The sequence below is a fragment of the Triticum urartu genome, chromosome 4A (genome assembly GCF_056163025.1).
Source record: "Triticum urartu cultivar PI428250 chromosome 4A, HENAU_Tu73, whole genome shotgun sequence".
In the NCBI taxonomy this organism is placed as follows: domain Eukaryota; kingdom Viridiplantae; phylum Streptophyta; class Magnoliopsida; order Poales; family Poaceae; genus Triticum; species Triticum urartu.
The window spans coordinates 61,739,896-61,752,115 of NC_141876.1; the positions used below are offsets into that span (position 1 = coordinate 61,739,896).

Sequence of the window (12,220 nt, forward strand, 5' to 3'; positions counted from 1 at the left end):
TCTCGGTTCTTTTGGGAAGGAACCAGGAACAAACGCAAGTACCACTTAATGAAATGGGCTGCGGTCTGTAGACCTAAAAAATCCGGTAGCTTGGGTATTACGAACTCTAAGCTCATGAATGTGGCCTTGCTTACTAAGTGGTGGTGGCGCCTTGCCCAAAACGAGTCGGGACTCTGAGCGGACATTCTACGGGCCAAATACTTCCCGGACGGAAATCTGTTCAAGGCAAAAAACAACGGCTCGGCCTTTTGGAATGGGATCCAAGCGGTCCGGCCGGCTTTCTCTGTTGGGGCGCAGTTTGGTGTCAATGATGGCAAGTCCACACGGTTCTGGCTCAATCGTTGGTGGGGTCAAGAACCGCTATGGCAATCACATCCGGAGCTGTATCAATTGGCCACAGACACCAACATTATGGTGGCCGATGCTCTTAGAGTCCATCCGCCTGCGATCTCCTTCATTAGGACACTAGAGACTGCGGAGGCCACTAGATGGGACACTTTGGTGGCCGATTTTGTTGGTCAAACACGTAGTAGTGGAGCGGACACTATAACTTGGAATCTTACCTCCTCCAAGAAATTCACGGTCAAGTCCCTTTATGACAAATTGACCGAGGGCACAACGCTAGACATAGTTAGGGGGCTATGGAAGGCCGGTATATCTCTCAAAATCAAGATTTTTATGTGGCAAATGTTCCGCAACCGCTTACCAACCTCAGATAATGTGGCCAAACGTAACGGGCCAGCGGATGGAACGCGCACCACTTGTGGCTTAGGAGAAAACGCAAATCATGTGTTCTTGGGGTGTGTGCTGGCTAGATTTGCGTGGAGTGCGGTTAGAGATGCTTTCAAACAAAACTGGAACCCACAGTCTAGCCATGACTTTTTTACAATCCTATCGGCACAAAGAGGGGCTAATGCAAGGATAGTTTGGAGATGTGTTGGGGCGCTGCTTTGGTCCCTTTGGACGGTTCGGAACAAAATTACGATTGAACACAAGTTCCCGGCCCGCCCTGCTGATATCATCTTCAAATGTCACATTTTCCTTCAGGTTTGGGCGCCGTTGGGGAAGACGCGTGACGCGGATCGCATGGACGAGATTATGAAGCAGATCAAGATGACTATGATGAAGGCGCGACAAGGCGGGACGACAGCTGGAGCCTGAGCCTTCTATGTTGCTATCTATCTATCTACTTATTGCTCCACTTTTGGGATCTTGAGCTACTTGTTGTTTCATCTTAGCTTTATCCTGGACATGGTGCCCGAAGACTTGTTTGGTTCGGTCTGTAAGACTTAAGTATGTGTGGATGCTGCCTGGTGGCTTTATTAATTTAAAGCCGGACGTTTCTAGCGTCTATGTTCTAAAAAAAAGCAAGCTAGCAGCTCGACAAGATGCAAATAGTTTGATGCATCATGTTTTATTGACGATGAATACCTATTTTTTCAATAAAAATTAGAATCCATACTGCAGTTGCTATGTTGATGAAGAATATAGCTACGAACTACTATTGTTTTAGAACAAAACAAATATTGCAGGGTAATTAAGAAATGCACCTGGAAGCACATGCTCCTACGTAAAATCCAACTGTATTCCGAATATAAAAGAGTTCAGAAAACCTGTACAAATCTGAATTCTCTATTCCACTATATTTCCTAAAAAAAATCAAAGAGATAAACATATATATATTTGCTTGCTGTGTAGAAGTGGAAATTTAGTTTTGTAAAGAACATTTTTTAGAATACGAAATGTTTTCCTAACCATCTAATTTTTAGTTTTTTTTTCGGGTAACCGTCTAAATTTTCTAACATGGGTATTTACAAGAATATAACAGACTAAAATAATCAAATGTTCTATCTTGGCGGAAACCATATGTGCGCGCAAAGCATCTTATTAGAATCACCGAGAATGATAACCAGCACAGTAATGTAATTGATATGTAATTTCTTTACTAAAGACTATAAAGTTTGCTAGCTACTGCATGTTCCTGGTGCACATGCTGAGGCATGACTATCTGATTAGCATACATAAGCATTCCTATGTCGGACACTGACTTCAGGCCATCCAGCTGCAAACGACCAAGAAGCCTCGCAAGCTATCGTCATTCCTGCAAGACAGCAACCCGCAGGATTATGCAGAATCCCGATCCCTCGCAATCCCAGAGACAAATGAGCATTTGAAGCATCAGTATAACATCGTATATCCAATAGCTGCTAATCTCCAACTATACAGACGACAGTGCCGCCCGCTCCTATGCAATTCGCTTCTCATTGCAGGGGTCCTCACGACCCTTTATTTTTGTATAGGTGCTGCACGACAAAAGGATTAAAGCCATCATTTATTTACATGTACTTCAAACTGGTAGCAGCTCAAAGGAACTGGACGACCCTTTAGTTTGATACATGTATGGTCTAAAAAGAAAAGAAAAAAAAAAGTTTCTCGATAAATGGTGACTAAATTTGGCTTATGTGCATCGCTCCGGTCATTCTCGACAACTCCATATTTATTTGCAACTTTGCGCTCATGATCTTACCATATGGGCCAGGTCCAATTTCAGTGATGCCAAACTGCAATTCCACCTGGCCTGCGAGGTGATACTGCGGCTGGACGTTGCACAGGAAAAGCGTACCCTCACTCCAGGTGAATTCAGCCTGCGGAAGCAGCTTAAGCAAAGAACCCTTGGTCTGGCTACGATCCAGAGAGCTCGCAAGAGGCAGGCCTCCCGGATCACCTGGCTCAAGGAGGGGGATGCTCGCTCTGCATTCTTCCAAGCAAAAATCAACTCACGCAAGCGGAAAAATTTCATTCACTTCCTGGAAGTGGACAATGCTGTGATCACCGCGCATGACGAAAAGGCTTCTATTGCTCACTCACATTTCTCCAACCTGCTGGGAAGAAAAGATGATAGAAAATGGACGTTCAATTGGGAGGAGCTGGACATGCCCACAGTTCAAAATGAGGGGCTTGACAACCCCTTCTTTGAAGCCGAAGTTTGGGCAGCAATCCTGGCGTCCCCGGCGGACCGAGCTCCTGGCCCAGACGGATTCTCGGGTATGTTTTTCAGATCATGCTAGGGCACGATAAAGGAGGACGTCATGGCTTTGTTTCACCATCTTTACAGCCTCGCGGGTGGGAACTTCGCTGATTTGAACACGGCTATGATTGCCCTGCTCCCAAAGAAGGATGGTGCTGTCAAAATGGGCGATTTCCGGCCGATCAGCCTCATCCATTCTGTCGCCAAGCTGTTCTCAAAAGTCCTGTCCATTCGGCTAGCCAACGTCATCGACAAGCTCATCAGCCCAGCGCAAACAACATTTCAGAGGAGGAAGTGCATCCAAGACAGTTTTCTTTATGTGCAAAACACGGTCAGAAAATTGCATCGCAGCAAAACCCCGGCACTCTTGCTGAAGCTTGACATAGCCAAGGCTTTCGATTGCGTTTCTTGGGAATATTTGTTAGAATTGTTAGAGGTGCTGGGATTTCCTCCGTGATGGAGGGATTGGATTGCTCTCCTGTTATCGACGTCGTCCTCATCCTGCCTCCTAAACGGGGTGCCGGGGGACTGCATTGATCATCTTCGAGGGCTTAGGCAGGGAGATCCACTGTCGCCTCTGCTGTTTATCTTATGCATCGACACTCTCCACCGGCTACTGGAGGCGGCCACTTCGTCTGGTCTGCTGGCGGCGCCGCCGGCGGCAGCAGCTAGGATGCGCACAAGCTTGTACGCCGATGATGTTGTCATCTTCATCAACCCAGTGCATGAAGACATTGACACCCTGCTAGGCCTACTGCGACAGTTCGGCGACGCTACGGGCCTGCGGGTCAATCTCTCCAAGTCCTCCGCGATCCCAATCCGCTGCAGCGACATCGACCTGGCCACGGTTCTGGTGAACTTTGGAGGGACTACGGCCACGTTCCCGATCACATACCTACGCCTGCCCATTACGATCGGAAGAATTAGGCTAGTTCAACTGCAGTTCATCCTTGATAGAATTAGGGCTAGGCTAGCCGGCTGGAAGGGTAGGCTAATGCCGCTGGCGGGTTGCCGCGTCCTAGTGCGCTGCGTTCTGTCAGCAATCCCAACCTTCGCGCTCACGGCTCTACGCGCACCGAAGAAGCTCTTCAAGGAAATCGACAAGTCGAGGAGGCGATTCCTCTGGGCACAGGACGACGAGATCTCAGGGGCAAAGTGCAAGGTGGGCTGGAAGACGGTGGCGACGCCGGAGCAGCAAGGCGGCCTGGGCATCCACGACCTATCCAGGTTCGCCCGCGCGCTGCGTTTGCGGTGGCTATGGCTCGCCTGGCAACAGCCCAACCGACCTTGGGTCGGCACCGACACGCCTTGCGACAGCGGGGACGTGGCCCTGTTCGCGGCATGCACATCCGTTTCCATTGGAAATGGAACTTCTGCTTCCTTCTGGTCCTCTTCCTGGCTGGGAGGCCGGCAGCTTTGCTCGGCTTTCCCGGCGCTCTATGTTGCATCCATCAGGAAGAACCGATCGGTCCATGAGGCCTTGCAGGGTGACCGCTGGGTCCTCGATCTAAGGCATGCCAACAGTAGCAACATCGCCCGCCAAGTCGTCCAACTCGCTAGAGAGATCAGAAGCGTCGGCCTTGTCTTGGATGCACAGATGCCTGATTCAATCCGCTGGACGCAGCACAGCTCAGGGATGTTCTCCACCAAATCGGCCTACACTGCGCAATTCGCAGAGGGGCAGCTCAGTAGCTTTAGATGCCTGATTTGGAAGATCTGGGCACCGGGGAAGATCAAGATGTTCCTCTGGTTCCTCCACCAAGACAAGCTATGGTGCAATGACAGGCTGCAACGAAGGGGATGGACCAATTGCTATTTCTGCCCTCTGTGCATGAGAAACCTCGAGTCATCTTTCCACCTCTTCTGGGAGTGCCCAATCTCCCTGAAGGTTTGGAACCAAGCTGCGGCCTGGGCTGGTTGCCAGGCTCTAAACCCTGCTGGATGGTGCAGCGAGACTACGTCGACGGGCTGTGCCGAAAGGATCATCACCACTGCAGCCCCGGGAAACCGCAAGGGCACCAAGTCGATGCTGGCTCTCATTGCGTGGCACATATGGTTGGAGAGAAACTCCTGTGTCTTCAGAGGAAAACAAGTTGACGAGCGGCACATCGTCGAGGCATGCCGCCGGGACATGGAGCAATGGCGCTTGGCAGGGGCCAAATGCATAGAGCAGTCCTTCAGGGACATGACGTGAAATATCGCCATAGCCACACCCTACTGGGAGCTCAACGTTCCTAGTCACTGGTTGTAATTTTCTCCCATTCACACAATCACTTGATCGGAACCCCTTTGTCGCTCCCTCCTGCTAAATCAATGAAACACCAGCCGCTAAAGCTGGTTTCTTCAAAAAAAAAAATTAGCAACTTTGCTAGAGGTCTCCACACGAGTAGCGACTCAATAAACCCCAAGCAGTTTGATACATGTATGCACTACAAATATAAATATAGACCTACAGTTTAGACCTCCAACGATGAACATTCCATTCAAAACAAAACTTGGATTTTGATTTTGTGCGACTTTCAGGGAAGTAGTGTGCATTTTACGTGCATTCGTTAGAGACTAGATATGAGTGTTTAATTTGTAGCAGATACTAGCATGTGGTAGAGCACGCAGTAGCAAATTGAGGAGATTCACCCTTGCAATTGAAAAAAATCGAAAAGTAAAATTCTAAAATAAATCACCAAAGAGAATTAGAAAAAAAATCCGTTCATTAACATGAAAAAAAATACATGTAGAAAATCAGGAATGGTCAAATAAATCTTGCATTCGGAAAAAAATCTAGACTAGGAAACAAATTATTCACGAGTGATGATGATAACGAAAGGGATTTGGAGAATTAATTAGATCTTTTTAGCGAGTATTAAAACACAATCAATCTTGATAGGGCAATACGCTTGAATCCAATGTTCTGTCACTTTCGTCAGCGCACATGCATCTCCGTTATTCAGTTAATGAAAAGGGGTTATGCCCGGTTCAAAAAAAAAGCGCACATGCATTAGGAAGGAAATTTCGATGTACCGGGAAGTATATTTCCTTGCAATCAGAAGAAAACTTCTTCACCATTTATTTTGATTTAGGAACCAAATTGTTCAATCAAAATGCTCTTAATTTCCATGTGTTAGGAAGCATATTCATGCAGTGTGTGGAATTTTTTAGAACAAAAATAAGTTTACATGGATCTGCCGGAATCAGTGTAGGAACGTTAAATGTGGGGATTACCGTCCATCTCGCTGTATTCGCTCCCAGCCGTGCGTTCAGTTCACCACCGCCACATCTCGTTTCCTTTCCTTTCTTCTTCACTACTAGACAATTTGATTCGTCGTTCCCTTGTTGTGTTCCTCCTAATTAAGGACAGCAAGGTTTGTATCTTCTCTCAGTTACGGGAGGTTTTGGATTGTTCAATCTTGTTTGAAGAAGTACTATCTTTGATCAATTGTAGTAGTTGCAGGGGAAGAAAGCAGAGAGGGGAGACAAATGGTGAAGATCTGCTGCATCGGCGCGGGCTACGTGGGTGGCCCGACGATGGCGGTGATCGCGCTCAAGTGCCCGGACGTGGAGGTGGTGGTGGTGGACATCTCCGAGGCGCGCATCGCCGGCTGGAACAGCGACCGCCTCCCCATCTACGAGCCCGGCCTGGACGACGTCGTCAAGCGCTGCCGCGGCCGCAACCTCTTCTTCAGCACCGACGTGGAGCGGTACGTGGGCGAGGCGGACGTCGTCTTCGTCTCCGTCAACACCCCCACCAAGACCCGCGGCCTCGGCGCCGGCAAGGCCGCCGACCTCACCTACTGGGAGAGCGCCGCGCGCATGATCGCCGACGTCTCCCGCTCCGACAAGATCGTGGTCGAGAAGTCCACCGTGCCCGTCAAGACCGCGGAGGCCATCGAGAAGATCCTCGCCCACAACGGCCGCGGCGTCCGCTACCAGATCCTGTCCAACCCGGAGTTCCTCGCCGAGGGCACCGCCGTGCGGGACCTCTTCGCGCCCGACCGCGTCCTCATCGGCGGCCGCGAGACCCCCGAGGGCCAGGCCGCCGTGAAGGTCCTCAAGGGCGTGTACGCGCGCTGGGTCCCCGAGGACCGCATCATCACCACCAACCTCTGGTCGGCCGAGCTGTCCAAGCTCGCCGCTAACGCCTTCCTCGCGCAGCGCATCTCCTCCGTCAACGCCATCTCCGCGCTGTGCGAGGCCACCGGCGCTGACGTCGCCGAGGTGGCCTGCTCCATCGGCAAGGACTCGCGCATCGGCCCGCGCTTCCTCTCCGCCAGCGTCGGCTTCGGCGGCTCCTGCTTCCAGAAGGACATCCTCAACCTCGTCTACATCTGCGAGTGCTACGGCCTCCCCGAGGTGGCAGAGTACTGGCGGCAGGTCATCGGCATCAACGACTACCAGAAGAGCCGCTTCGTCAACCGCGTCGTCTCCTCCATGTTCAACACCGTCGCGGGGAAGAAGGTGGCCGTGCTGGGGTTCGCCTTCAAGAAGGACACGGGCGACACGCGCGAGACGCCGGCCATCGACGTGTGCCGGGGCCTGCTCGGGGACAAGGCCGTCGTCAGCATCTACGACCCGCAGGTGACGGAGGAGCAGGTGCGGCGCGACCTCGCCATGAGAAAGTTCGACTGGGACCACCCGCGGCACCTGCAGCCCGTGGGCGAGCCCGGCGATCAGCAGCCGGTCGCCGTCACGACGGACGCGTACGAGGCCGCCCGCGACGCGCACGCCGTCTGCATCCTGACCGAGTGGGAGGACTTCAGGAGCCTCGACTACAGGCGCATGTACGACGTCATGCAGAAGCCGGCTTTCGTCTTCGACGGCCGCAACATCGTCGACCCGGAGAAGCTCCGGGACATCGGATTCATCGTCTACGCCATTGGCAAGCCGCTTGATCAGTGGCTCAAGGACATGCCAGCCGTCGCCTGAAAGCCAATGCACACTCAAAGCCGCGCGTCGGCGAGCGTTCTTCTTGATTAATATAGAGTTTTGTAGTCCTCGTAAGCCACGTCAAAAGGAGTAGAATACTGGTTTTGCTATTGAGTAACTTGAGTTGTTTATATCCGGGAACTAAGCCTAGCTTAGATGGTTAGATTCGTTGCGTGTTTCTAAAAGAAAGTTTTTATATCTAACCCGTTTGTCTTTGTGTTGAAATTCAAATACGAAAGAAATATTACTCTTTCTGTTCTTAAATTTAAGTCTTTGTAGAAAATTCACTATTAACTACATACGAAATAAAATGTTTGAATCTACACTTTAAAATGCATCTACATACATTCGTATGTGGTTCATAATGAAACTCTACAAAGACTTATATATATTTAGAAACGGAGGGAGTATATTAGACCGTGCACATGAGGACCTTTATCTAAATTTTTACTCGAACCCCATAGTGCCCGTGTGGAGGCGGCATGTTTTCATTTTGTTGGGCTTTTCTTGGGTCATGGTTTTTTTTCCACGTGGTTTCTGGACTGCTACCCGTTTTTGCCAATGTGATCACTGTGCCATTGAATTCCTGACGAGCAGTGATAGAAATGTGGTGGGCGGGGAGGCGATGGAGGGAGGCGAGCTGCTGGCAAACAACATGGAGGAGAAGGGGCGAGCTGTTAGCGACGAGGTGAGGAATGGGAGAAGGGAGATGGAGGGGTGGAAAGGAGGCCACTAATGGAGCGATGGTCCCTGGGGACGAAACCAACTGCCATCCCCGGCCGCGAGTAAGGTAGGGAGAGCTCGCCCTCTCTTCCCAGCCTGCTCAACACATATATGTTCTTCTCCGCCGATCTTGTTCCGCGCCGCCGCGTACTGATTTGTTTTCCAATCACCTGTACTTGGTAATCCCCACCCCTGATGCTGTCGGGGATGAAACCATTTGGGGCAAAAGAATCACCACATCACCACCGTTGATGAGTTGCCGGAAGTCAAAGACGTGGAGGCCTAGTTGGGGTTGAACTGCCTCTCATCTGACTCACCAACCGACATGAATAGCCGGAGTTGACAATTCCATACCAGAGAATACAACTATTTCGTGTGAAAGGCCGCTGCCAGCTGCCAAAAAGAGATCCTTCCCGAAGCAAGGGGCACTCAGGGGGAGCCAAGGCTTCAGCACTCGGGGGAGGGGGGGGGGGGAGGGACAAATTTGCAGCTTCTCGAAGTCTTCATCTTCTGCCTTTCCACCTGTCCTCTTCTTCCACCACAACTAGAGAACCAAATCAACTAAATAGGGGAATTCCAGATCTGAGATGGTGGCAAGTAGTGTCTCGGATCCCGCAAGAAAGCCAACTCCGGCTACCAATACTTGAGATCTGAACCAAAAACTACTTTATTTGAGAAGCTATCTAATCCAATATCCATACTATCAAGATCAAACCTCTCTCCCCGACCTCCCCGACCATTGGAGGTGCCGAAAACAGGAGGGAGAGAGGTCGGGAGGGAAGAGAGTAGGGGAGGCTCAGAAGAAGCAGAACTGTAAACGCTCGCCCGGGCCAGTCTCTAGTCTCAAATGATTCTAAAATAGCACTCCCGTTAAATGTCACTCGTTTCCTGCTAGTCAAAATATGAATAGCTTGTAAGTTTTTTTGTATTCCCAAAATTACCCCCGTCAAAACTATCCATTGCCCAGCTGAAAAAAACCACCCCTAGCTCTATCCCAGTCCGACCAGACCAATGTCCTTCTAGTCACCCCCTGCCAACCACAGCGGCGCGCGGAACCTCATGGCGCTTGCGCTGGCCGGCTTGTGATTTTGTGAATGTAGGCTATAGGTCAAAAAATAATGAAAAAATACAAAAATATTTATTTTTGCGGGAATGCGTCTTATTAATCCATCTAATACAAAAAATGACATATACAGACACTTAACAACTGTTTTTAGAGTAGGAAAACATGTGTTCTTCATCAACATGATGACATGTAACAAAATATATTGTTTGGGAGCAAAAATGTGTCTAGTTGGGGCTTATTCGGCTGGAGTATATGTGGACAGAGGAAAACTTTAAGTCTTTTGTACTACGATATCTACAAAAATAAAGGGCCACCAAGACCTTGCATAGCCATGAGAAGTGAATCTTATGACAATATATAGCTAGAGAATGTGATACATATATGAAACTCAATATTTGCATGAATGATAAGGTATTGATGTGTGGTGTTTGTGTATGATTAGTGGATATGATTGGTGTTATGCTCGAAATGATCACCTGGCTCCAGGGTTGAAGGTATTGAGATTTTGCGTAGTGTTAAAGAGTATAGGGCCCTTCCTCCTAGCTTTTCTACCGCTAAAATGACAATGGATAGGGGAACTATTTGGTTGGATGTAGCACGACTCCCTTAGATAATGGTCTATCCCATCAACTGTTATCCGTGCAGATGTGATGAAGTGTCATGGGTGATGGCTGTGGGATGCTCTCAAACTAGCACCAGCCAACACAGTGCAGCTTTGCCCACATCTAGTGGACGTTTCTGATCAGTTTAAGTTATCCCTCATGTATTTGACGGTAGATGGATTTGGTTTGCACTTACAACACCTTGGTTTAACACTTTAGCAAATAGCAACCACCCCGAACACACTCCACATACTCTCTCTCAGTCGTCGGCGCCCCTGCTCGGGATTTGGGACCTTCACCGAACAACTATAGTGATTCCTACTCAAGTCTCTGCTTCCCGGGCACATATCCGACGATGCCTCCTATAGGAGTTGTGTAGGGCCACCATGAAGCTTTCCGATGTCATTTCTTTTCAGGAAAAGTCAAAATTGAGCATGCACACACCTACACCCTTATTCCAACGTGGCTTCCTATGGATGCCTCCTATCTCTTTCTATTTCTTCTGTAAATTTTTTGTTGGTTTTATGTTCATGATGCCTTGTTGATCCGAAAACATGTTCAATGTTCTTGCTCCACTGGGATTCTATTTTGACTGTTGTTCACATACCAGGTCAATTTTTTCCTTGAAATCGCATAACACTTTTATCTTCCCCATCCCTCCCTCAATCTCTCAATCTGTTTTGCTTGTTACATACTTTGGATTCTCACTCTCCCTTTTCCACACACTGCATGAAGATATGCATTCTAACATATGGAAATTAAATTAAAAGCAATTTGCTTCCTAAATCATAATAAATGGTGAATAATTTTGCTTCCGGTTGCAAGGAAATATGCTTCCTGAATACATTGAAATTTCATTCCTAATGCATGTGCACTCATGGAAGTGACGAAATATTGGATTCAAGCGTATTGCTTTATGAAGTTTGATAATTCTTAGATCAATTTTCTTTTTAGATCTAAAAATGTAATTAATTCTCCAAATCCCTTTCTTTGTCATACCATTCGTGAGTAATTTTTTTGGTAGTCTCAAAAATTCCCTAAGGCAAGAGTTTAATTAATTTTTCCTAAATCCCCACATGGATTTTGTTCAATTTGCTTCATGTTCATGTATGCCAATGAACAAATATGTTTGGTTGATAATTTCAGAGGGAGAGAGAGAGAGAGATGTTCATGTTCATCAACAAATTCTTTTGCTAAAATTCTTTGGCGAATTCTTTTAAAAAATTTCTTTTCAATTTTATTAGTTGCAAGGGCAAACCCCCTCAATCTTGTACTACGTGCTCTACTACATGCTAGTACTACAAACACTCATATCTAGTCTCCTCACGCATGCACGTACAATGCAGACTACTTCCTTGAACGTTGCACAAAATCAAATCCAAGTTTTGTTTTGAACGGAATAGTCATTGATTGATGGTCTAGAAAACAGACCTATATTTTTAGTGCATAAATGAGGCAAACTACTTGGGGTTTATTGAGTTGCTACTCATGTGGAGATCAAGTTATCCTGAATGGCCTAGGTCTTTATGAACACTCTCCGTGAGGGAGATGTGGTTATTCATGCGGGGAGCGATGCTGATGCACATGGCGAGAACCTTGGCCACAATCTTCGCACTGGTATTTGCAACCGATGTCAGATAAAGTGGTGTCTTCTGTCTGTCTTTCAGTTTTAGGAAGCAGAAGCCAGATTTAGCCACTAAACTTTCATTTCTACACAACAAGCAAATGTATGTGTTTTTATCTCCATGAAAAAAATGCAAGTATAGTGGAATAGAGAATTCACATTTGTGCACATTTTCGGAACCTTTTATATTCAGAATACAGTTGGTTTTACGTAGGAGCATGTGCTTCTAGGTGCATTTCTTAATCACCATGCTTTTT

General features: G+C 48.0%; 1 protein-coding gene across 1 annotated transcript; it reads left to right on the top strand.

Moving 5' to 3' along the window:
• Nucleotides 1-6,383: 6,383 nt before the first annotated feature.
• LOC125553531 (UDP-glucose 6-dehydrogenase 2) lies at nucleotides 6,384-8,111 on the top strand. The gene has a single exon (XM_048717301.2). It carries the CDS (start codon nucleotides 6,503-6,505, stop codon nucleotides 7,946-7,948), a length of 1,446 nt encoding a protein of 481 aa, XP_048573258.2. The 5' UTR covers nucleotides 6,384-6,502; the 3' UTR covers nucleotides 7,949-8,111.
• Nucleotides 8,112-12,220: the final 4,109 nt, after the last annotated feature.